Source organism: Vicugna pacos, chromosome 34, assembly GCF_048564905.1.
Source record: "Vicugna pacos chromosome 34, VicPac4, whole genome shotgun sequence".
Taxonomy (NCBI): Eukaryota; Metazoa; Chordata; class Mammalia; order Artiodactyla; family Camelidae; genus Vicugna; species Vicugna pacos.
The window spans coordinates 5,455,035-5,482,002 of record NC_133020.1 but is presented as its reverse complement, the minus strand read 5'-3'; the positions used below and the strand labels follow the sequence as shown (position 1 = coordinate 5,482,002).

General features: G+C 41.1%; 1 protein-coding gene across 2 annotated transcripts in view; it reads right to left on the bottom strand.

Annotated features, from left to right (window-relative positions):
* ITPR2 (inositol 1,4,5-trisphosphate receptor type 2) overlaps positions 1-26,968 on the bottom strand; it is a 419,753-nt gene that overhangs the window by 279,982 nt on the left and 112,803 nt on the right. For both annotated transcript variants that reach the window (XM_072954773.1, XM_072954774.1), the window contains 11 exons: positions 24,450-24,601; positions 20,327-20,426; positions 19,665-19,825; positions 14,520-14,661; positions 12,086-12,247; positions 7,947-8,119; positions 6,841-6,960; positions 6,524-6,709; positions 5,135-5,386; positions 4,536-4,680; positions 2,951-3,101 (listed from right to left, as the gene is read on the bottom strand). In XM_072954773.1, coding sequence (XP_072810874.1) covers positions 2,951-3,101; positions 4,536-4,680; positions 5,135-5,386; positions 6,524-6,709; positions 6,841-6,960; positions 7,947-8,119; positions 12,086-12,247; positions 14,520-14,661; positions 19,665-19,825; positions 20,327-20,426; positions 24,450-24,601 — 1,744 coding nt within the window. The remainder of the gene's footprint in view (positions 1-2,950; positions 3,102-4,535; positions 4,681-5,134; positions 5,387-6,523; positions 6,710-6,840; positions 6,961-7,946; positions 8,120-12,085; positions 12,248-14,519; positions 14,662-19,664; positions 19,826-20,326; positions 20,427-24,449; positions 24,602-26,968) is intronic.

The window sequence follows — 26,968 nt, the reverse complement described above, 5'->3', positions numbered from 1 at the left end:
TGTTCAATAATTTCTTATTGGATAATTTGATTAATGGTTCTCAGATAACTGAAAGAATAATCAAGGTAACCAGAGGTGAATGGAGCTCATGAGAAAACATGAGAATTATAAAATACTGAAAAGAGTTAAAAAAAAATGTGTCTCAGAGGGAAGACATGCATAGGACAGTGGAGCGTACGTACAAGATACTAGCAAATTTTCAGGGGAATAAAATACTTCTCTTTGGGGTAAAAATGCTGAAAGCAGATCATAAGCACCAAGACCAAAAGTTAAGATCAATTTCCAACTTTTAAAGGGTGGTTTGATGTAAAGGAAACTGGATATTGTAAAAGCATCATGCCAGGAAGCATCTTTCCTTTCCTTTTTTCTCCACTTGTTTCCATAGTTCCTCCCTGTCCCCTTCAATACTCTCTCTGAATATATATCGCTATGTACTGTGTATCTGTATGTAAGAGTTTCATTAGGCTGTGTCTTAAGTCTTGAAGATTACCATTCTGCACAACTTCACCAGGTAGAATTCAGGTTATCTTTTATTTCCAGAATGTTTTCTTGGATTGGAGTTTTAAATCTCCGTTCTGTTCCACTGCTTCGTTTTCCTTCTTTTGGTTTCACTGCTTTGTTTTCAGGGACTCCAATTATTCATTCGATGACTCTTCTTTGCCTCTCTTCCGTTTCAGCTACTTTCTCTCTGACTTTTTTTACTTGTTTCTTTAAATCCTTCCCATTCTCATCATTGTTCTCCTGCCTCCCTTCAGGGGTGTTTACTACACTTTCATTCAAATCTATTCTCCGTTTGATAGCCTGTAATTTAGTCTGTTATTTCTAAAAAGAATAATAAAGTTCACTGTTTCAGTTTATTTATTTCTTGAGTCCAATCAACTTTCATTTCATTCCTTACTGATTTTTTGGGTCCGTCTCTAACCTTAGTTCTTGGATGTATGATTCAAGGTGTTTTTTCATACGTTCATGTCTTCATATTTGAAGATATTTAATTCTGCTTGGGAGTATCATGTTACAATTTTCTTCTCTTCCCTGGTTGCTTTTCAGAGAAAAATTCCCATCAGCTGACATGTTGTGATTCTCCCTTCTGTTTTGATCTTGTATTGTATCCTTTCGTCTGGATGAAGACTGATTACAGCTCTGCCTTTCATGGACAAGGGGACAATAGGAGCTGGTTTACACGATCTTTGGTTCAAGAGCACCCTCTCCTGTTCGAGTTGTGAAGTGCAGTTTCTTTAAAGTTCGGCTTTTGTTGGGGGGCAGTGGAGGAGGAGCTATGTTTTCTTTTTTATTTGTTTTCCTTTCTCTCGTGGTAGTCTAGATTTCCCCACCTTGCTTCTTTTTCTCTCCACCAGCAAGACGCCAAAGGGTGCCTCTTGCCTGCTTCTAACCTTGTTCACCCCTCGAAGCACTGCCTCCCCACGGCTACCACCTGGGTACTTTCAAGTTCCGTCCCTTTTACTCCGCACTCTTACCTACCTGGATTCTCCTTGTCTAAGTGGTGGTTTTCACACAGTCTCTTCTTGTCTCTTCCACATGGCTTTTCCAGAACCCACTAACTGTCCAGAAAGGCTAGCAGAGGGAATTTGCAAGACAGCACCACTAATGTTACTTTTCCACTTAGACTAACTGAAGTTTGTACTGTCCTCTGTCTTCTAGTTCTGCTGAAGGTGAGAGGTTTGTGGGGGTTAATTTGCTTCCTATTGCTCTGTATGGATTTTTGGAAGAGGCAGAGGGAACTGAGATTTAGAGCAGCAACAATGTCTTATCTCAGCTACCTTTTGGTTATCATTTTTAGCCAGATATTCCCTCCTTATGCCTGAAATTAGACTTCTGGCTTTCCTTGTTCAATCCTGTAGTGGATACACGCATATCACCTCTTCAGAAGTGAGGCATCTACTTCCTCAGTTGCTGCTGCCTTCTCACTAAGAGTGACCCTTGGCCAAGGGAACCTGCCTTACCCAAGGCTCCATAAACCGTCAATGATGAAGCCAGTAGTCAAAACTGGCTACTGCAAAGATACAAAGCTCAGTCCCCTTGCCTTAATTCGTGGCAACTCTGAAAGGCCATCCCAGCTCCAGAACTCTCTAAAGGATCAGCGAAGACCTCAGCTGCACCTGCACCATGGGTCAGCTTCTCTGCCCGCCCCATCCTGCCTTCCTCACTTCCTTACAGATGCATATCCTAAATGCACACTTCCATACACATTCTGCAAATAATTCGATACCACAGGGTATTCTCAGGGCATCCAACCTAAGACAATCATCTTCTAACAAAAATTTTTATTGAGTTATGAGACCAGCACTGTTATAAGTGCTTTGAATATGCTGTAGATATTCACTTACTTCTCATACGGAAACTGTGAGGAAAATACTATTACCATCATCATCATATCTTAGATGAGAAAAGGAACTCTTAGAGAAGATAACTGCCTTGCCTAAGCTAATAAATGGTAAAGGCAGGATGTGAATACAGGCACTCTGACCCAAAAGCCCATTCTCTTGTCACTTTCCGATACCATCTCCTGTGCTAGCTTTGCACCAACTGCTTCTCCGGTGTGACCCTGAGTGTGCCTGTTATTTGTATTTTTCTAAGCCCTGCTAGGAAGCACAGCCAGCACATGACATATACCATGGTAATCACAAATATTAAGACGTTTTTATTTTGTAATACATATTTTCACTAGTGGACTGACCATCACATTAGCTGCTAAAGATGGAATTCCTTGATCTTATGAAGTTGTCTTTTACAGCTTTTCATTAAAAAACAGAGAAGCATGTTTATAAATCCAGCCTATGGTCACTCAGTCCTAGCATAGGATTACTGCTCATTTGCACACACACGTTAGCAGGAACATATTAACAACCACTTCTCTATAGATTTGGGGTTTTTTTTAATCTCACCGCAAAGTAATACCAAAAAGATTATAATTGTTCTCAAAAGTTCTTACCTCCATCCTGAAATTTGCTTAATCTTTCAAAATACGATGACATGGGGACCTGCACAATATCCAGGATAGCCAGAAGTGTTCTCGTTAGCCTTAATAATTCACTGAAGCTGTAAAATCCAAAGTATATGAGATTCCGAGCCAAGTGGACCACCTTAATTTAAAAGGGGGGAGGGGTGAGAGGATGGAAAAGAAAAACATTAGGAACTGAAATAAACACTCACTTTTTATTATCTGAGTTAGTGCAGGCATTTCATTCTTTAATACATAGGAATTGAAATCCCTGCCAAAGCAACTGAATACTGATTGATTCAAGTTTAGAATTAAATCCAAATAAGACCAGTTTATCAACCCCATCAAAGGCCCAGTGACGAGAAGATGAGATGTCTGGTTAACAGCCAGCGAGGAAGCAAGAAGACAAGACTTTAGTTGTAACATAGTAGTTAACAGAGGTTTTCATTAGAATGATTTACCTCTTATTTAAGTACTAACTTAAATTTAAGTCAGTAGGATACCACTTAATAAATAGTTACATTACTGAATAATAAATGGATATTATCCATGAAATTTGTCTAGAAATATACATTCCCCATGTCACTTTGTGGCTTCTAGGATCTACAGGACATACTAGGAGTGAGAACCAGCTTCCAAGATGACCCCAATGTAGGGTCTCCTTCCACAGCGCCCCAGGATTGGTCTGTGTCACCAACAGGACATAGCAGAAGTGATGGCATGATACTTCTAAGACTGGGTTATAGAAGATTGCAACTTCCATCTTGGGCTCTCTCTCCTTTTCAAATGGTTGCTCTGGGGGAAGCAGGGCACCATACCGTAAGGACACTGCGGCAGCCAATGGAAAGGCCCACGTGGCAGGGGGACGAGACGTCTAGGGAGCAAGGAAGTAAAGCCACCAACAGCCACGCAAGTGAGCTCAGAAGCAGAGGCAGACTGTCTAGCTCCAGATGACTGCCACCTCAATCAATAGTCTGCTTCCAGCCTCATGAGAGATCCTGGCCCCAAATCCCCAAACAAATAAGCCCCCCCAGATTCCTGACTCACAGTAACCATGAGATAATAAATGCTTGCTGCCTTGGGCTGCTAAATTGGCATGTAATCTGTGACACACCAGTAGGTACCTAAACACCAGATATCATACAATGGCATCTTCCCTTTAGTTTTGTCACTATATCCCCCAAATGATATTGTAACTGGAGGTATTTCAATTCAGTTTAATGAGACTAAAAGCATCACCTTCATCAAGATGAAAAAAATGTATCTGAACATACTACACATATACCAAGTTGTCTTTGTTTATTAAATGCAATAAAGTATACAAGATAAATGAAACTTTTTTAAAAAATCAAAGAAAAAAGTAACAGATAATTAGAAATCAAGTATTTTGTGGTATAATTAAAGCATTAAATGTATCTTTTAATCAATGGCATAAGGAATCACACCTCCGTGAACTTAACTACCTAATTACCAAAACATCCTAAATAGTCTTAAGAAAAAAATCTTTGGTGTTCAATGTATCTAATTTTAGACAGGGGAAAATTGAATAACCGCATGAATTAATTGTAAAAATTACCTCAAATGTCAGTTTGTTTTTTTCTTTATCTCCAAACGGAAAAGGCTGATTTACAACCTCTTTCAAGTATTCTTCAACAAATTCCATGGTCAGTGCAAATTTCCTCTTCATATCATTTCTGGAAGAGTCTGTTATTGAATCATATCTGGGAAGACAGAAAGAGTTTAAAGCAAGTTAAATTGATTGTAATCACTTAAAAATAGGAAAACACATATATACTTTAACCTCCTGACTTCCAAGCTTGGGTAAATTAATTAACCTTTCTAGGTGCTGTGTCCTCATCTGTAAAGTGCGGCTGTTTTGAAATGAGTTAATATATGTAAAGAACTTAAATCAGAGTCCACCATATTAAAGGCTTACCAAATTGTTACCCCATCATTAATATGATTTCTGTTGATTGGTTTTCAGAATAACGTTTCTATTTTCAAGAGTTATCATTTTACTTTCCAAAAATAGGATCTTATTTGCATTTGGAAGATTAACAACCCGAGTGTGAACACAGCAATGCCTTTCCCTGTATTTCACTTCAGAATTGAAGACATTCAATTTTGAGTTCATCTGCCAAATTTGAAGTCCTCGAGAAATTTTTCCAAACGTACTCATGAATCGTGATCTTTGTGGGGATTTCCGTCCAGAGCCTGGCGTAGCGAACAGGGACCACGGACTCCTGGGGGTCCCGGTCAACATGCATGTGGAGCATGAGGCGACAAAAAGATGCTCGGAGCTCAAAGGGCAGGCTCTCGTCTGACATACACCGCAGGATCAAATCAACGGAGAGCTGCGTAGAAATCTGGTTTATGGCCAGATACTGGCGATCCAAGCACATCCTTGCGAAGAGGTTCAGCTGGTACCTTAACAATATTAAACACGTTACATTATTTGTCTTTTCTGGATAAAGGCTGTAAATATTGTGGTATCAGTCAGCATCTACTTTTATGACACCAGTATTTCCGAACGTATGTGATGCTGTAGTCAACCCTTTGCGTACTGGCTTAAGTGAGCAGATGACAACACATAAATGGAGTCATCTCTATGCTCATTCAGTTGCAACTTTTCTTACTTGTTCCAGCAACATGTGTCTGGTGGAGAGTGTCATTAGGCTCTCAGTTCTCGGCTTCCTAGGATTACAAATACACGAAGCCTGAAGGCTATGGACAAGAGCTCACCTAAAGCCATCTCTCTCTGCCTTGCCCAGTCTCACTCCACTCCAGGCTCTGGAATCTGCACTCCAAGTAGAGACCCCCTCGGTTCCCAAACCAAACATGGTCAATCCAAATGGCGTCAGTACCCCTGGATTCATCAGCCCCTGAGATCAAGAAGTGGCCGTTGGCTTTGCAGCTGTAGCTGTAAAAACCTTGTGGGAACACAGAGAATTCTCTGCTTTTCTCAAGATTCCTGTCACGTGGGTCCCGCCTGGCCCGAGGGCTTCTGCCTTGGGTGTCCATGCCTTAGACTTGAAAACACCAGCTAGCTTCTTGCTCCCAATCTGCTGACCAGTTACTTCGCTGCCATGCGCCACCGCTGACCTTCACAACCACAGACATGTTTCTCTGAAGCCCTAGGTCTTCACATAGTTGCTTGCAATTACAAGCAATATTTGCATAACTACTGGCCAACTTTCTCTGAAGCCACCTCGACAGCCGGAGCAGCATCCCCAACCCCAGTTCCACCTCCCTCGCAACTGGACTACCTCGGTCCCAACGTGTCTCTCACCTACACCCACCCTAGGCAGTAGAAGGAAACAACCCTTTGCCACGCGGCAATTCCAAACCAGTGGAAAAAGCAGAAAACTGCAAATGCAATACGTGGAGAACACAAATGTGCATGTTTATTGCAAATAATTTCAATAATACTGAGTATTTCAGCCACCCTAGTTCTGACACAACTTCTTAAATTTCTTCTTCATAGACAATGGGCTTCAGGTTTCAGGGAGTCATCTCTCAATGAATGTGTGAGACTGAGGATTACGATTCTCCACAATACTGCACCTGTAATAGGTAAGAACTTCCAAATCAGCTTTGGTGCCTTCCTTGGCCTCTTGAGCAAGGTGCCTGATAGCTTTGCCGTGAGGCTCCTTGTTGCTGTCAATCCAGTAGAGCCAGACCTCCTCGTCTTCAATGTCATCTGACAGGATGGCGCTCTCCATGGGGCTGTCTCCCTGCATTGAGACCAACCTTGAAATAAATTACACACACATAAAACTAAGAATCAGCTCACTGACAAGCATGATAAGTAACTGTAATGCTTACAAGGAATGAACACACACACACACACAAAAAAAGGTGCCTCCATCATCTGGGCTTACTTGGTTTGAATGAGAATGTCGGCGTTGCCTGGGCTCAACATAAATTTGCAGATGAGTTCTTGAGTTACAGGGATCGCGGTGGTATTAGACACACACAGATCCGATAAATAATCCAAAAATCTGATGGGAGGAAACATTAAATGGAACATTAATAAACAGCATCTTATAAACGCATCCTCCAAAACCCCTCAAATATACTCTGGGATATAATGAAAGTAGCTTTTTAGACATATTCTTCATCTAACTTCCATACAACATTTTTCTAATGTGTTGCTTATATGCTGCATCATTAGAAACAAATAAAACATCCAATGATTTGTGTTTAGACCAAATCTTGTTTTCGAAAATGACACGTTTGCTTCTATTTATTTCTGATGCTCGTCCCACAGCGCTGTGACTTGTTGTGTTTGGAAAATCATGTATCTATCCTGAAGGGAGACCACCCCCGAACTGAACAGCAAAACAGAGGCAGATCAAAGCCAATGTCGTACTGAGTAAAACAGATGTACAGCACACGCTGACCCCGAGTGACTGCGGCCTGGTCAAGTCCACGGCCCTGTACTACCTTCTAACGCTTATTTGCTGTGTGAGTTAAGAAAGCTTTGTCCATCTGCTTGACTTTTCTGCCTCCGTTTCTCCCAGATCAGGCAGCATGATGCAAGAGAAAGGGAACGTGACCTGGAGTCAGAAACCCTTCATTTACCTCCTCTTGTATCCCTGACTACTGAGATATTCTTGGGCAAGTCAGCCTCCAGGCTTCTGCTTTCTCATCTCTAAACCTGGATAATATTACACGAGCAGTGCAGTTCATGAGAACGTGCGAGGATTTAAACAAAACAACGTACATGAATGTATTTTGAAAACCGACAGAGTACTAGAAAAACCTAAGTTATCAGAGTGAAAAGCCAACTACATTTAAATCTGTTTATAAAGGGTTTTGCTCTCCTCTAAGTTAAGAATTCTTTATGATATGAAATTACTACAGCCATATGCCCAACATCGCTTGTCCATGGAAGAATCCTAACTTTTAAAAAAAAAAGTTCTAAAAATAAAGCAAAACGTCACAATCCCCACAAGAAAAAAACGCTGCAAGAACCACTTCCAACCTTGGCTCGCGGTTTCTCCTGAGCAAACTAACAAATGTTTCTATTTCTTTTGCTGTGATGTGTTTCTCTAGTAGTTTTCTGTTGTTGTGCAACAAAGCTGTGATGGTATCTTCTGCCAAAATATCATAGCCAATCTGGGACTGCATGACACAGAAATTCTTAGCAATATATTCCTGCAAAGAAGAAAGACTGTCAGAATGCACTGCCACACAGCTTAGAAATAATAACACGTTCTGTTAGGGTCGGCAACGTTGATTGATTTATTCATATCAGAAAACTCGCTAAAAATTATTTTCAAAAGAAGAGGAAGCCAATAATTCCTCAATAAGCAGGATTTTTTAAGGAAAGAAATGAAAATACATTAGCATATACCAAATTTAAATTGTAAAGGAAAATTATGTGCCTAGAATTACTTTTTAATACTGGTGCTTACATTTCTATATGGTAGAAAAATAAAAATAAAGCTAGTTACAATAACCATTTTTTATGACATAGTAACTAAGGATTTCACCAGGTAACAGGCGCTTCTAATACTAAAAGTCATAACCTATGAATTTGGCATAATTATAGAAACAAGTGACCCTCTGACGTTTTGCTCATGAAGGACGAGCTCTGTACTGTTACATGAAGATCCCAGGTGAACTGAGGTGATTTGTTTTTGTACACATTACCACCACGATCTACTAAATCTTCTCTTTAAAATAACAGTAAAATTTCGTACCACTTTTTGCCTTTAAAAAAACTATCAAACAATTTAAAAAAAGCTATCAAACGATAATGTGATAAATCTGTGATTAATCGATATATTGATCAGATTCATTCGTCCCATAGGTATTTCTGGAAAGCCATTCCAGGCACTGTCTGAGAGATGAGGGATATGGCACTAAACAGGACAGGTAAGCTCTGATGGAGGTTACACCCTAGTGAGGAAATAAACGTGATCGTTTTACACGTTGGTAAGTGAAATGAAACTAACAGAGGGTGGGGGAAAGGTGGCAACTTCAGATGGGGTAAACGCCAAAGAGGTGACCTTTGACTTAGGATGGAAATGGTGAAAATGACAAAATGATGGAAATGATCAGGAGGAGGCAATTGTGGGGAGAGAAGCCATCAAGGCAGTGGGGACAGCAAGGGCGAAGGCCGTGGGGTGGTGGAACTCAGCCTTGTAAGCTATGTAAACACGAGGTGGCCCTTGCAGCGCGAGGGCAGGGAGTGAGGAGAAAGCCACAGAGGATGTGGGAGAGCTGGGTCCTCTGAGCCACGGCGAAAACCAGAAACATCCATTCTAAAAGCCAGAGAAAGCCACCGGGGACCCTCGATCACGCCTTATCCCACCTGCTCCTCACTCTCCACACTGGCTCTCCTACATACCAGCCACCATAACCCTTTCCCACATCTCAGAAACCACAGCACAGTGAGCTTAACCCCTTCCACAGTCCAGCAGTTTCACCTCAATTTCTTGGGGATTTCTCCTGGGGAATTTGTCTCTGTTTCTATGATGGGAGAATTTATTGATCAGAAAGCGGTTTTGCCTTCAGTAGAATTCACTGGAATCTATCTATTGCTTGAAATTGATATTGGTTACAAAACCTAATTATACTTTAGGCAGCAATTTTGTTGGCCTTCTTCAAAATGATGGCTTTGTTTATCAGTAGCCAGTTAAGTAAAGTAAATGTTTGCTGTTATTGTATCTTTTTAAAGATATGTATTGATTTATACATGTTTACCACTGTTGTAAAAACCTCCAAGACGTGTTTGCTAATAGATCAAGACGTTGCTAAATAATCAAATGTAGTTAGAGGCTCAACATTAAAGTCTCAGGTTAGCGCTAAATCACCAAAGAATTCCCTACTAGGACTCTATAAAACATAGGTGAGGATAAAGTAGAAAGTCTTTCTGCTTTTATATAAAAATCATGATCTAGAAACATCAAAAATCTACATTGTGTTAGCACAAAGCATTCTCTCTCTTTTAACACCTTTATTGTGGTTTGGTTCCTGTACAGTAAACTACACATATTGCAGATGTACACTTTGATGAATATTGATAGATGTGTACACCCATGGTACCACTACCACAATCAAGATAGCTAACATTTCCATCACTCCCCAAGAGGTGCAAGTTTCAAATTCCCAATTTATCCCTTCCCATGCCCTTTAACGCCTGGTAACCATAAGTTTGTTCTCTATGGCTGTGAGTCTGTTTCTGTTCCGTAGATAAGTTCATTAAACACAAAGCATTCTTAACACAACAGAAATGATAAAAACATTTCTCGACTCTCAGTGAGATTCGATGGGAGCAGGCAGAGAATGTGAAGGAAAATACGATCTACCCCTCAGTGAATGTTGGAGATGCTTTATTCTCTTGTAAGTTCAATGCTCTACCTCGTGGGGAGACATCCTCAAAGAGAGGAGTTGCCCACCGACCATCACATGCTCTAAAGAAACCAGAAAGCGGGTCCCCCAAAGTGAATAAACATTTACCCGGAGAAGTGATGTGCCTAGGTGGGGCGAACTGAGAGCAAAAGAGAGGAGAAATTATCGAGGAGGAACATACGTGTGTGCGTGTGTGCGTGTGAGTGTGTCTACTTGTCAGAAGGAAGAGTGTTTTCATAGGAGAGACCACACACACCCCTGAGCACACCAGGCATGTGAGTCCCCAACTTGGACAGAGAGGAGTGAGAAAGAACTTTGTGCCAGACCTTGAGGGGATGAGAAAGGACACCAGTTAAGACGTGCTACCTTGGGGAAGGGACCTGGGGCTGGCGGTGGGGTAGGGCAGGAAGGAGGTGGATGTGGTTTAAAGGGGCTGCGTGAGGGGGATCCTTGAATTGCTGGAATATTCAGTATCTTGACTCTGGTAGCAGATACATAAACCTACACAGATGATAAAATTGTATAGCACTTCATACACATGTATTCATGCAAACAAATGTGTATCAGTAAACCTAGGGAAATGTGAGTAAGATCGTGTATTGCAGCCATGTCAATTACCTCGCTGTAATATTATACTATAATTTGGCAACTTGTTACCATCAGAGGAAACTGGATAAAGTATAAAGACACACTCTGTATTATTTCTTATGACTACATGTAAATCTACAGTTATTGCAACAGACATTTTAATTAAAAATGTTATGGGGAAAAAAAAAAAGATGTGCTGCCGTGGACACACCTGCCTGCACATGGTTGCATCTAGAGACCAGCAGAACAGCCAGCCCCCAAGGAGATCTGGTGCTGAAGCACAGGACTCTGCCGTAGGAAGCAGACCCATGGGACCCTGCAAAGGCTGAGCACAGTCGAGGACATGTGCACTGGGGGACCCGGTGGGCCTGAGGGCACCAGGTAAACTCTGTAGACCTGTCGGTTTTCTCAGTTAATTCAACCTCTCTTGTAGAATACTGAGCATGTTGTGTGGAGTGGTGGCCTCCAAGAGGATGAGTGAGGCCACGCAGAGAACACTGAGTGACCATTAGCCCTGCCCCCACTGCTGGGCCCCCCTGAATAACGTGGGCCCTGGTATTAGGGGCTCTCGACGCTGGTCCTCTGAGCACATAAAGGTCTGTCCTTTAACATTCTGGAATTTAATTTTTCTTCCAATAAAACAAGAACAGCTCTACCTATGATATCTTGCCACCTTAAAGGAATGCAGTGAAGTTGGGGAAAATCTTTCCAATGACAGCATTTTCCATTGGAAAGAAGAAGTTTTAGAACTCATGTACGCCCTACGCCTCCACCTTACATTTCAGATGCACACATCGTACCTTTTCCACGAGAAAATAACCTCTCTGGCCTACACATGATGATGTGGTACCTCATGTGTTCCTAGAAATGCCAAGAAAGGCCTCCTTCCTCTTTACATAATATATCCTGCACACCTCCTGCCCAGCGGGAGCTAATACCACACACACAGAAGGACTTAAGACATCCTCATCCAATGATTCTAGTTTTACGTGGAAGAATACATACAGATGTCTGCCCAAGGACATTTACAGGTCATTTTTGTGTGTTGCCAACATAACACATTTCACTGCAAAGCAGAATTTCCCTTTCCTCTTCTGTATGTTTCAGAACAGTGACCACGGAAACTTGCCCATCCTGTAAATGCTAAACAGAGGTAAAAATGAGCGCTCCCCCAACCTGGTTTTTCCGGTAGTCCTGCTGCGAGTGTCTCAGCACACGGTAGCACAGCCTCAGCATGTACTTGTAGGGAGCGTATCTTTGATCTCCCAGATCTTCAAGCCTCAGCATTGAGCCTTCTCCCGCTTTCTCCTTAAAGGGTGCTTTAAGAATCCCAAATACCTATCAGGAAAACAACACACACACACACACACACAAAGAAAACAAGAAATCCACTTATTCTGATGAATGGAGGGGCATGTTTTGCAAAGTTTTGATTTTTTTTTTAACAAACAAGCACACTGACTCAAAAACACTTTTGTAATATTTGAGTAGAATTAAAGTTAAAAAGAAAGATGTAGGATATAAGGCCAATATATTAAGGAACAGAAAAATACTGCTAAAAGGGTTCCCTAAATTGAATGACAAAAACATTATCTAAATAAAATGCTTAATTTTGTCTAGAAATTATATTTTATTAAAGGAAAAAAATGTAATGATGTTACATTGTACCACTTTACATGAAATATGCAGATAAATTAAAATATAGTTTGATTTTGACAATATATAAAATTTGATTTTGACAACGTATAAAACGGATGGACAACGGGTTTCTGCTATATAGCACAGGGGGATCTGTATTCAATGTCTCGCGGAGGCCTATGTTGGCAAAGAATATGAAAAGGAATATATGCATGCATGTGTATGACAACAATATTGTACTGTACACCAGAAACTGACAACATTGTGAACGGACTATATGTCAATAAAAAAATAGTAATATAAGGAAAACATTTATTTTTCATCTGACACTGACAGAAAAACACAAAAAACCTGTCTTCAAATATTGCTTCTAAACCTCTTCATTAAAGAGTTAATTCATTGTCCCTGTACATAAAGATGTGGCCAAATCAATGAATGTACCATCATTCAAAACAAGTAGGGGGCCAGATGGGCAGCTGCTGACACCCAGTGACTCAGATTCTTCTTGTAAGAAGATTAGCATTTGGGAAGTATGTCAAAAGTACTGAGGAACATAACTCTTTTAGGCAGAAAGACAGCAGGTAGGATCACCTGGAGATGAGCTCATAGGATGCTTATGACAAAGCACCTAGACCAAGGCATGAGGATTCACACACGAGAGCCAAATGGAGGGAACTGCTCCTTCATAGTTCATGAAGCATAAGATGAATTAGAGTTTCTTCAATAATTCTATATTCACAAAACCTTGAATTTTGTATTTATCACATTGAAATAAAATGTTTGACATATGTTGGTTGAAATAATATGAATAAATCATTCAAGGTCCTAAAAGTCCTTGAAATCAAATGTTTTATACAAAAGCAATGCTAATGTCAGGAAAGACTTTGTCTCATAAGATTTGCAACCTTTATTTTCTTTGAGAAAATGGTTGATTTTATATACTCAGACAATCAGCAATAGAATATTAATGGACAATATATCTACTGTTTTCCTTTCCCAGCTCCATAAGAACATTGGTATTAATAACATAATTTTTATTTTTTAAGTATCTTCTTTCAGTCCACAATTAATGCAGAAGCCCATTACTTTATATAGTAATTAAGAGAATAAAAAGAATGCATAAAAGTAGGCATGTCCATATGTGTATATTATTAGGAAGTGAATTAATTTACTGGCATGTTATGAACAATTTTGGGAAGACACAGTATAAAGGAGCAGCTCTAGACTTTCAGGGGAAAAACCCAGAATACTGTATAGAGCACCTGTGAGCTGATGAACTGACTGTCCCATTTTCCTTGGGAAGAAAGGGGAAGAAGTAGAAAGCAGATGGAGCTGGCAGTTTCCAAGTTTCCCTGGAAATTCTTCCTACAGTATTATTCCGGCACATTTTCTGGAGATAGTCTGACCATGGAGGGTCTTTAGAGGTCATTGGTAGACTGTCTTCCAGATGGGGCCCAATGAACTCTGCCTCCTGGAATTCACACTCTTATGAAATCCTGTCTCCTTGACTGTGGGCTGGATTATTGACTCACTTCTAACTAACAGAATACAGTAGAACTGATGAGATGCTACTCCTAAGATTAAGTTACAAAAAGACTGTGGCCTCCATCTGAGTGCCCTCTCTTGTTCTCTCTTAGATCCCTCACTTCTAAGGATAGTAAGCTCCAGGCGTTGAGGCAGCCCTGTGGAAAGGCCCAGGCCAGGGAGCTGGGAAGTGAATCTTCTCCCATTCCAGCCTTGCGATGACTGCAACCCAGCCAACATCTTGACTATAGCCTGTGAAACACCCTGAGCAAGAACTTCCCACCTAAACCACCCAGATTCCTAATCCAAAGGCACTTTAAGTACCTGCTGTTTTCAAATGCTAAGTTTAGGGCTAACTTGTTACACAGCAATAGACAACTAATACAAGGACTTTGCTGATACCACAACTCAGATAAAATATGAAAATTTAGTACACGGAAACATTCACCTGTGCCAATATGTTTTGTTCCCTCATTAATTTCTGACGTTCTCGGTTTGGCTTCGTGATAACCACATCCAGAACCTCCTGTCCGTTGTTAAGTACATCAGCAACAAAGAAGATGAGGTCTTCCAATAATTTGGTTACAAATCTACCAAAAAATGAAAAGGCAACTTCATGGTGTGTTTAATTTTGGAAATATTTTTTAATAAACACTGAAGAACTGAAACACTGCAAAACTGAAAGCACTGAATCATTGAAATCCTTTAATCAACAAAATACCTACTGCAGTTAATATTTACCTAAATCTTTACAAAGAGCATCCCTTCTCCAGTTCCTCCAACCCCCACTCCCACCTCCACCTCTAATCAAGTATTTGCAAAGATTATTATGAAATAAAACCACGTATGCCCCAGCAACAGATGTGTGGATAGGATAACGCCTACCAACAGATGTTTTTCCACGACTGATCAGCAAAGAAGAGTATTTCTGCCTTAAGGGAGAACAGCTAAACGTCTAAATTCTTAAACTCAAATTCTTTTTTTTTTTTGACTATTGACTTAAACTATATTTCTTAATCGTCACCACATTTCAATTTCTCTCTGTCCAGAATAGGAAAAATTTAAATTACCTGCAAAGAGACAAGAATAAGCAATCAGATGCTCTAAACTGTCCTGAAAATATTACCTGATCTATAAAAATTACAATATTCTAAAATCAGACACTAATGTTCACGTTTAATTCTACATTTCAGTTATTATTTTAACTATTACGTGAACTTCAGTTGCACCTAGGATCTAAAGTGTCTTAAGACCCCTTCCTCCCTGAGCCTTCTTCTTCCTCCTTCCTCTGCCTGAGCTTTATCATTTTCTAGATGAATTTTTTTTTTTTATGATCCCAGGCAGGAAGAAAAGTAAATCCAGAGAGAAGCAAGATGCAAGGAGTAAAAGCAAGCAGAACAAGAGGTAAAATACATTAAGAAATATAATTAATAACTGAAAAACAATTTTTTAGGAACTGAGTTTTCAGTTTAAAAAAATGTGATACAGCATAATTCACACAAGTAATTTAAAGAATAAACAGAGAACTATGGTTCTAGACAACTATTCTAAAAAAAGATTAGAGGTAGAAATATCTAATTAAAGCATTTGAGGGTATTTTTCTCCCATGAGAGAAAGAAAGAAATATTTAATATCTTTGTAAGAAAAGAGTATGTAGTTAAAATATATGACAAGAACATAAGGGCAATTGCTGAAGAAGAGAAATATGATCTATAGCTTCTAAACCAGGGGAAGAAAAGGAAAAAGGGGAGAAAATATAAACTCCATCAATCTAACAGAAAGCAAGAAGGAAGTGGAGGGAAAAGAAAAAAAGTTACACCAAAGAAAGAAAATAACAAAATAAGATACCCAGAGGTATGAAAGCCGCCCAAACACATTATTGATCAAGTGCAAAGTAATTAAATTTTAGCAAATTCAAGTAGACTATCAGATCAGATTTTTTTTAAATCGAGCTCTCTGCTGCTCACAAGAGACGCTAACAAAGCAAAATGACCAGGGAACCTGAAATAAATGGATACCAAAAAAGTGACAAACGCTAAACAAAAGCGGGCTGGTGTCAAGGTAGCAATATCAGGCAAATAAAGTTCAAGGGGAAATGATGTTGTTACAGAAAGAAATTGACTTTCAGTCAGAAGGACATCTGACCCGGTGACCACATGTTGGGTGACCCTTCCTCTAGACCCTGAGCTCCTGTCCGGGGATTTCAAACCAGTTCCCAAGCCTGGAAACTGCAGGAAGACATGACCAGAGTCTGGGCTGTTCGCCACTGCATTGCCATCGAATGCACACCGGCTGCATGGCCCAGTGACTGGCATGTCCCAGGAGTTCAATGATACTGGAAATAAATGGATGTTGAACTATAAACGCGGCAGAGGAAGCCCCACTTGTCTTCTGTACCCTCAGTGGTAAAACATGGTGCAGAAAGTCTGTTTTACAAGCGCACGGGTCACCTCCTCCAGCTCTGAACAGCCACTAACCCAGCCCCTTTCTCCCGGCTCTCCCTCCCCAGCATGTTCCCAACACTCTCTGTTTTGTTGATGCAGCTATACGGAAGAATATCAGAAAATCCCACTAAAAGGATATCTGAGACTGAGGATCTTGGCGCATACAAGGCAGGAGCGATGCCTCCAGAGTCCGCTCCTGGGGTGAGTAAAAGGGGAGCTAAGAGGGAGAGACAGGATGAGGACAATGCAGGCATTCCGAGACAGATCTTCAATATTCTAACACTTTCCCTCTGATTTTGTGTCATTCTTCGTGGTTTTGAGTAAAAGAATCTCTAAAAATAATTTCATTCCCCAGAGAGGGGAAAAGTCAGGGCCATGAGATTTTTTCAGAAAGAATTTTGTATCAAATTCCACAGCCAAGAAAATAATACAAACACATTCAACGAGGCCGGTAAGCTCTCCTGTGTGGAGGGGCAGCTTTGAACGTGTTTTGATGGAAGGTGGCTTTTCTGAAATTACTAAATTAAGATCAGTAATTGCAACTTCCTATTTCTCAGGAAAGGTCTTCATTTTTCTATGATGTGTTCCACTCTGAAACATCAGAGCAGAAATAAAAATGTATGATTCCTGGTCAGTCCTGGTCTACCGCCTTCTAAAGAATTGTCCCAAGAAGTTAAACGAATCTCTCCGGCAGTAACTGAGAAAGAATTACAGTCGGCAATGGCGGCGGGCTCGTAACCTTAATCGTCACTTGTCCTTCTCTTCAAGGAACATCTTAATACTTTGCAAGGGAGACATTTTATGTGCATATGTGACAATGACAAAGAAACAGTCATCAAAAGAAAAGCTAATAGATAAATAATAGGAAAAAAAGTTGTATCTGCACAGGGGATTCCACTGCCTGTCATAATTTAGCTCTGGTACTGAACTACCTGTAGTCCAGAAGGGGGGAGCAGCTGTTTCAGCCTGTGGCCTTTATTCATCTCCCCCAGCAAGGTTGGAGGTACACTGCACACTCAACAGTTGTTTTCAAATGCCGGTGCGTTACAGGCAAAACAGAGCTAAGAACAGAGGAGGCTGAGAAGTAACTGTTCCACGTGTTTGCATATTTATGATGTGTTTCTATTAATAGGGCTGGAAGGAAGCAAGCTGGATTTTTTGCTCCTTTGTACTGTGAGTTAGATCTGAAAGTTCATAAAACATACATTTTTTTTTTTGGTTCTGGAAAACTTACGTGAAGCCCATAAAGCCACCATGCAGAGTAGGAAATGGGACGCTGAGACAGCCTCCTGCCATCCCTCCCCTCTGAAAACATCATCCTGATTCTTGTGACGATTATTTCCTTGCATTTCTTTATAGTTCTGCCAATTTCTTAAACCCCATGAAAAGAGTTTAGTTTTGCTCGATTTTGAACTTTACAAATACTATTACAGTGTCTAGTTCTTACTCAGTCTAAATCTAAAGTTTATTAGGCTTATCCATGTAGTTACACATGCATGGGTCATGTATTTTCATGGCTATATTGTATTCCACTGTATGATCTAGATCAAAATTGGACTTACCTATTCAGCTGGTGATGGACATGCAACGGTTTTCAGTTCGGGGTTATTGAGAATAAGGCTGAACATTCTTAAGCATGTGTCCTGGTGTAAAAGCTTATCTTGGACAGATGTTCAAGCACGTTTAGCCAAGGAATGGAATCGGTAAGTCATGGAGTATTTGCTTCTGCATGTGTGTGTATGCATGCGTGTGTGTGCATTAAGAACACTTATGGTATTGTAAGTCAACTATATTTCAATAAAAAAGATTGAAAAAACTTATGAGATCTACCATCTTACATTTTTATGTGTATAATACAGTATTGTTAACTAAAGGCACAAGGTTGTACAGCATGTCTCTAGAACATATTAATCCTGCATAAATGAAACTTTATACCCATTAAACAGCAACTCCTCATTCCCTCTTCCCTCAGCCCCTGGCAACTACCATGCTATTCTGTTTCTATGAGTTAGATTATTTTTGCAACTTTATTAATAATAGACAAACATGGAAACAACCTAAATGTCCATCGATGGAGGGATGGATGGATGGATAAAGAAAGTGCAATATATACGTACAAGAGAATATTATTCAACCTTTAAACAATAAGGAAATCCTGTCCCATGTGAAACACAGTGAACCTGAGGGACATTATCATAAGTAAAACAAGCAAGTCCCAGGACAAACCCTACATGATTCCACTTACGTGTGGAGTGACTGGCTCTTTAACTTTGCAAGTTACTGTCAGATCTTGTCCCAAAGTGCTTATACCAGTTATCATCTCACCAGCTGTGAATGAGAGTTCCCACGTATAAATGCCTAGGAAATTGGTAAATAGCCCTTTCTTGTTCAAACGTAAAGGCATGTAGCAGATCATGAAGTGGAGACATACAGAGAATGCTTGTGCTCCGGCGTGTGGACTTTAAAACCACACAGGAGTAAGTCAACCACTTTCTGCTTGACGTTACCTAGTCTGCTTAACCCTTCAATTCTCCTTTATGTAAAATGGGAATAATGCCCATCTCAGGGCTGCCTGAAGGACTGGAGAAATATATCTACAGTGCCTGACAGGGTACCAACATGAAATGATTGACAGCTATCAGAATCATTCCCTCTTTCACTTATTTCCAAAACCAGACTTGAAGAACCAACAATGCAGTTTTCCTGAGGGAGTTACAGGGCAGACAGCCACGCTTTGCAGGGCGTTTTCTGGTATTACAGATGTGTTGTTTTGTGCTACCTGAGCAGAGAAAAGTATCTTGAACAAATAAGAACAGAAAGACATAAAACCTCTTTAGAACCTTTTACTCCAAATATCAAATCAAGTGCAGCAAAAGGTATCTCTTATGAAACATTTAAAAGGAAAGATCAGAAGTAACTAAAGTCAACTGTATTGCAGCCAAGCTAAAATGGAAAAAAGCACATATTCCACCAGATTTGCATGTCGCCCTTTTCCTTCAGTCGCCGTGACCCTCTCATCCGGAAGCAGGTGTGCCGCTAAGGAGACCAACCTACATACCCGCTTCGAGGCGTCCGCCCACCTGACGTCTACCGCAAGAGCTGACGACTGAGTCTCGATGATTTAAGAGCCACTGTAGAAAGTTACTAACCTCCTTTCGTTCTGAGTTATCGTGCCGTTTTCCAGCTTTTTGACTGTGGTCGCTAGCACTTTATTCGCGTCATTGGCGAAGTCTAGGTCTCGGACCTCAGACAGCGGGACAGACACGATGGCAAAGGCCTCTTTATCTTCTTTCGTTTGGCAAGTTCCAATCTGCAATGCGGTTTTCCATTACGATTAGTTTGTTTTTCTGTAACTACGCGATATTCTTCAAGCCCTAACACTTCTCAGTACTGTTTAGGAAATAAAACAGGGGTAGATAATCCAAACACAGTAATTCCTCCGGGCATCATCCACTGGGAAAGACTGTGGGGACGCAGAGTTCCCAGGTCCACTTCCTGCCTTGTTCTCACTTGCCCTTTGCTACAATTTCAACACGGTAGAGAAACTGCCCTCCTGGAATCTTCTTCCCTTTCTACCTGCTCCTCCCCATCTTTTAGCCTCTTTGCTGCATCTTCCTGAATCCCAGCCCTGCTGCAGCCAAGCCATGTGGTTCAGCTCCCTAAAGCAACTGGCAGCCATGAGTCCCTGATGAAATTAATTGCAATCATCTCTAATATGGGTAAAGCTGGATTGTAAGAACATGTCAGTCACCCCCTAATCCTCTTCACACACCATTTGGCAGAAAATTAAACCATTCTCAGCAACATTTACCTTCAACATAACAGGCCTCTCTTCATCTGTGTCTATGGGGATGCTGGTACTGGTGACCCACGTGTTGGTACACAAATGCCTTAACCGAACATACGAGTTCCTAAAAGCAAAATAACATAAAAAACAGCACAACTCACATATTAACATATTTAACAGTTTCATGCATATGAATACAAACATATTTTAGACTAGCAACTGAATCAAGTGTAGATCAGTCTGGTTTAAGGAAAAACTCTGAACTGCAGACTATTTCAAAGCATGCAGTATTATCATCTAGCTTGCTGGCTCTCAAAATGTGGTCCCTGGACAATCAACAGCAGCTTCACCAGAGACCTTGGTAGAAATGCCAGTCCCAGTCCACTAAATCGGAAACTCTGAAGGTGAGGCCCAACAGTGGGCACTTCACCAGCCTCTCCAGGCAATTCTGATGCATAAGAACCCCTGGCTGTGTGACCACCTCAGTTAAAACTGCTGTCTGATCGTAGTACCTTATGAGGTTTGACCATCTGCATGTAAAAGTACACAGTACAGTCAGTCCCCATTATTTGCAGATACCCTACTCATGAATTCGCCTACTCACAAAAATGTATCTGTAACCCCCAAATCAACACGCGGGGCACTCTGCAGTCCTTCTCAGACATGCACAGAGTGGCAAAAAATTTGCTTCCCCCACCACTCACATTCCCCGTGAGGCTGAACAAGGCGATGCTCTGCCTCCTTGTTTCTGCTCTCAGACCGTCAACCAGTGCCCACTTCATGGTCTATTTAGTGCCATGTTTTTCACTTACTGTTGGTGACTTCATTGTTTAAAACAGCCCCCGAGCAAAAAAAAGTTTTCACATCAACAAAAAGAAAGAAAGAAAACAGCCCCCAAGCATAGGGTTGAAGTGCTGTTTGGGTTCCTAAGAGCAAGGCTGTGATGGGCATCTAGGGAAAAATACTCATGTTAGACAAGCTTCACTCAGGCATGACTTACAGTGCTGCTGGCCGTGAGTTCAGTGTTAATGAACTAACCATATATATTAGATAAGATGTCTTGAAACAAAAACACATATAAAACAAGGTTGCATACTGATTAATTGACAAAAATGTTGTGACCAGAGGCTCTCAGGAACCTAACCCTGTATTTCCGCTAGGAGCAATGGCTCAGTATTTGCTAATTCATGTACCAGGAATAGTAAGAATCAACTGCAGGTGAACTGTGAGCGGGTGCATGAAAAAAAGGACAGCTAAAGCTTCATCCAACTCAAATATTACCATTTTTAGTGAATCTTCTCTTATCATCATTTCTTTAACAAAATGGGTCAAGTGTCTATTAAAAGAAAAACATTGCAGCAAGTTGTCTGCCTTCAAGTCGCTGAGAGTTCAGTAGGAAAGATGAGACATAAAATCAATCATAAAACATGAGGCAGGAAGCATGACAGCCAAAAGAGAAACTCAAATAAAACACGCAGGGCTTCAGGGAGAGAGGTTCATTCAACCTCATGGTTCTGCTCATTCAGCAAAGGAGATAAAATACAGGCTGAGTTTCCAAAATCTAAAACGGCAAAGGTCCAAACCTCATCCAAAGAGTCAGAAATTGTGCAATACCTGTGTTTCCACTTACCATCTTCTGCGTGGAATCACACAGGAGATGTCACCTGCACTCAGTTATCCTCCCCACTGTACTTTAAGCATCTGGAAAGCGGGGTCACCGCATACTCAGCTCTGAGGTCGCTCTCCCGATTCTTACCCTGCTCTTGTTCAATAATTGCTTATTTACTCAACCTAGGTTACTGGGTTCCAAGCTAAAAGATCTAGACTTGAGCATAATAATTTGCAATTTCCAAGAATTTTGGAAATGCATAACCCTTTAGGACCTACACCACATAAATCTGGTTGTTAAAATCTTGATACAATCTGAATGTCTAAAATATGAAGGCATTGTAGCCTCGTAGTTCAAAGTCCAGACTCTTGAGTTCACACAGTCCAAGATCAAATTCCATAGCATGAGCTTGACATGGGCCAATTAACCTAATTGGTTAATTAGGTGAGGGGTTCCCAGACTCGACTGCACATTAGAATCATCTGGAAAGCTCTGACAATCCTATTGGCCAGGCTGTACTACACACCACTGAAATCAGAACATCTGGGACAAGGGGAGGCGTCTGTATGTTTTTAAAGACCCCCTGATGTTCCAATGTGCAGCCAAGGCTGGGGACCACTGCTCTAAGCCCTTGATACTTAAAATCCAGTCCGCAAACCAGGAGCATCAACATCCCCAGAGAGCCTGTTAGAAATGCAGCACTCAGACCCCACCATAGACCAAACGGATGGGAATCTGCATTGTCCTCAGATCCCGAGGTGATTCAGTGCACATTAAAGTTTGAGGAGCAATGACTATACAGAGTAAAGTTTGAGGGGTATTTGACCCTTCACTGGACTCACTTGGGTAATAATTTTAAAAAGTAAAGCCTGCATCCGACTCAAGACTGATTTCACTGGTCTTGGTGCAGGCAGAGCGTAGAGAGGGCGCAATGCTGCCCAGCTGATTCCAACTTAGAGCTAACCGGAAAAGCACCGCTCCGAGTCTTTAGCTCCTGCTCGGTAAGAGTTACCGCAAGAATTAAGTAAGATATTTACAAAGCACTTGACATAGTGCTTAGCACACAGCAAGTGCTCCAGAGTTAAAATCACAATTATTATTAAGTGTTAATTAGTGTTAGCTTTAAAACAATTAATGACAAATGAATCTATGTTAACACAAAATTCTGATCCACACAGAGAAGGGCTTCAGCAGTCTGCACAGTAATGCATGTCCCCTTCCACGTAAAGCAAGGCTCAGGGGCTTGTCTTACGTCTACACACTTTATAGTGAAGTCTTTCCATCATCTCCTTATGGAAACTTTCTTGCATAGAGTTCAAGAAGGACTCTATTTTCCTGAGTTAAAATCTAAAATGAATAGTCACAGTAAGGATGCGTTAAGATGCAGTCCTCAGAAGAAAATGTCAGACACCTGCATTGGGTACAACCTTCAGAGGGGATCTCTTTTCACAGGCTTCTATTGGCAGAACAGAAGAATGAGAGGAAAAGTGAGAGATGGCTCATGTGAGGCCAAGATTCAGTAACATTTCTCATGAATGAGAACAGCGCGGGAAGCCCAGTGCTTCTCGGCAGTGTTAGCACAGCAACTTGTCACCTTCCCCGAAAGTCACCCACACAAGAATGTCTGCATTTGGAGCAGGTACCTTCAGCCTAAGCACTGCCATCTGCCCAAGGCCAAGGCCAATAATACTGGTTCAAGGACATTTGGAGCCATCCCACTAAACCTAACAGTATGTGCAAATCTCCTCAGCGTATCCACAGACTGCACCGTAGTGCTACTGTCGGAAGCTAGACAGCCAAAGGCAAAAAAATCTTAAATCAAAATAATCAAATCCAGGCAAAAGAATGTGAAGGACTCTCTTATATTAAGTTCCTGCGACCTCATTAGCAGCCCCCCGCCCCCTCCCTCGCTCAGGTCCAGCTGGTCTCTTCGCTGGTCCACCTAGTAAATGTCTAAGATTTTCCCATTTCCTGCTCCTGCTGCCTGAAACACTTCTCCCAGATGGAGAGGACTCGATCCTTCATCTCATTCAGATTTTCCCTCAAATGTCCTAAATCAGAGAGGCCTCATACCTAATAATAGAACTCTCCATACTCTTCAGTTTTCCTTCAAAGCATTTTTATTATCTGCCCTTATATTTCTGTGTGTTTGTTTATTGCTTCTCTCTCCCATGTGAATTTAAGTCCATCACCAGTTTGCTCACGATTGTCTTCCCACTGCCAAGGGCAATGCCTGGAATGTAACTGATGTTCAATAAGGATCTGTTAACTGAATGACTAAATGAATGAACAAATGGACGAGTGAACAAATGAATGAATCTGGAATTTGACATAATAAAAATAAATGCTGTAAGTATTGATGAAAAATGCTTCTAGATTATTTTTCATTTTAGGAACCATGAGCCAAACGAGTGATAAGAAAAATGATTCTTACGAAATTTTCAAACTACATCAATCTACTCACAAAAGAAGCACTATTTTTCACACTCTTGTTCTTCACTTATGCTTGCTCTCTTGACATCACAAAAATTACATTACCTTGGAACCAGGCAGTCTGCTCTCTGAAGAGTTGTGGCATCCAGTTCAAAAAGGGATGCGATGTCATTTCCATGTGGGACTGAGACCAAAGTGTACATGATCTTCTCCCCTGCCTGGCGTTTCTTCTTTGAAGTTGGAAGATCTCCATCTCTCTGTTGAGAAGGTACAAGGTTTTTACCTTTTATTGGATTTCTTACTAAACTCTCCAATTAGTTGGGAGATAAGGTTTAAATCTGCATTTATTTCTTCATTGGATTATACCAATGTCTAGTTCACATCATCCAGAAAGAGCAAGTCAGGCCTGACAGCCTCTGAAGTAATGATTCTCCACAGGGACATGCTCCCAGGGGGTGGCTTGAACTGGGCAAGTTATCCAAGCACCAGTGTCACAGTGGGTGTGGTCCCTTCTCCGGCATTAAACCTATTTTCACAGTAGTAATTTTGACCATTCCACACTTAAACCCAGAGACGAAACAGTGTGTCGAAGCATCTAGATTTCATAAATTAAAGAGTAGGCACGGCAGTGGGGCAGAGTTCCTGCCTAACTCCCAAAACACCACTGGGACGTTAACCTGGAGCGAAGGGGAATGAACAGCAGCATTTCCATCGGCTTGTTGCATGAGACCCGAGAACGTACCACAAAGGCACATAAAGTGAAACAAAATGGGATGGACAAATAGAAGCCCTCATGAAGATGTGAAACTCAGTCAACGTTTCCAGTACACCCCTACCATTTTAAGCAGGAAACAACTCAAGACAGATGATTATGTATTTTCACTTGAACTTCCCCAAGCTCCAATGTCCCATGGAAGAATTTTGGTGTATAGGAAAACCAAAATGTGACACAGTAAATGTAATGTAAGCTTTGTAATAAGGTGCATAACCATAGTGACCTACACGTATTTATTAAACCAAATTAAATTTGAAAATGAGAGAGAAAGATTATGCTTGCACCATCACAGGAAGCTGGAAGGAAACAGAGGAGGAAAGGGACGCTTACAGGCAACTGAAAGCAGTCCATTTGCAAAGACCAGCATCTCTTTAAAGGCTGCTATGACAATGAAATAGTACACCTGATCATCCAAAACACTCACTTGAAGCCCCAGCCCAAGATTGTGAAATCATTTTCCTTAGATCAGAAAACCCTTGCAGTTTCCTTCTGGTATCCTCTGTAAATGACACACAAATTGGTAGCCCCACTGACGCGTGGACGGGCAGAGGAACCGCCAGGGTTCCTAGACGGAAGCAGGATTGTTATCTGCTAGACCCCACACAGCCGGGCAGCACCTGCTAGCTCCTGTCATCTTTGATTTATGCATCTTCTGCAGAGACCAAAGTTCAGAGTTCAATGAAGACAGGGGTCTGGCAAACTCTCCCCAGGTGGTTTGACCCCCATAACAGGTATTTCTAATCAGCAAGCATGAAATAGGTTTATCCATCAGAAAAAGGTACACTTCACTTTCTAGACATTATAAGGGAGCTTAGGGATATAGGAAAGAAGGAAATGCAAAAAGTTAGCAAACCACACTTCTGGAATCACACCAAGCTTCTCGTGATGCCCAAACTACTCCTTGGTTGTTCTCACTAATCTTACAACAATTTGAGAGAGAGGAAGATGAGCAGTTTTCCTTTAAGCAAAGAAATGAATGCAGTTACCTACAGAAGATGAAGGATGCAGGAAGAAGCGAAGGAAAGGGGATGGAGAGGGAGGACCAGAGGAGAAAGAGGGGGAGGGGAGGGAAGGGAGAGGGAAGGGAAGGGAAAGGGAAGGAAGGGGGAGGGGTGGGGAGAAGGGAGTGAAATCGGGAAAAGGAGGGGGAAAGAGGAAGCAGAGGAGCAGTGGGCAGCATCGTAAATGCTCCACCCCAAAATCAACTAGCCACGCCTCCATATGCAAATGAACCATAGCCAGAGGCCTGGCCTGCAGTCCTTAAGCACTGAGTGAGCCACTCCTCAAAGGGCAGGCATGAACTCTCCTGGCTAAGAGCCTTCTTTAAGTCTTCTGCAAAAATTCTCACAGATCAGGATACCTATTTCACAGGGATCTGCACTGAGGCCATGGAAGTCTGTGAACTGAAGACAAAAATATTTGAAGGGCAAAAACATCCTCATATCCTGAGAGGAGAGAATTTAAATGTCTTTTTTTTTTAACTTTTCCCATTTTTTTTTAATTGAAGTACAGTCAGTTACAATGTGTCAATTTCTGGTATACAGCACAATGTCCCAGTCATGCATATACATACATATATTCGTTTTCATATTCTTTTTCATTAAAGGTTATTACAAGATATTGAATACAGTTCCCCGTGCTATACAGAAGAAATTTGTTTTTTTTAATCTATTTTTGTATATGGTGGTTAACATTTGCAAATTTCAAACTCCCAAATTTATTCCTTCCCATTCCCTTTCCCCCAGTAACCATAAGATTATTTACTATGTCTGCCAGTCTGTTTCTGTTTTGTAATGAGTTCATTAGTGTCTCCTTTTTCTTTTTCTTTTTCTTTTCTTTAAGATTCCAC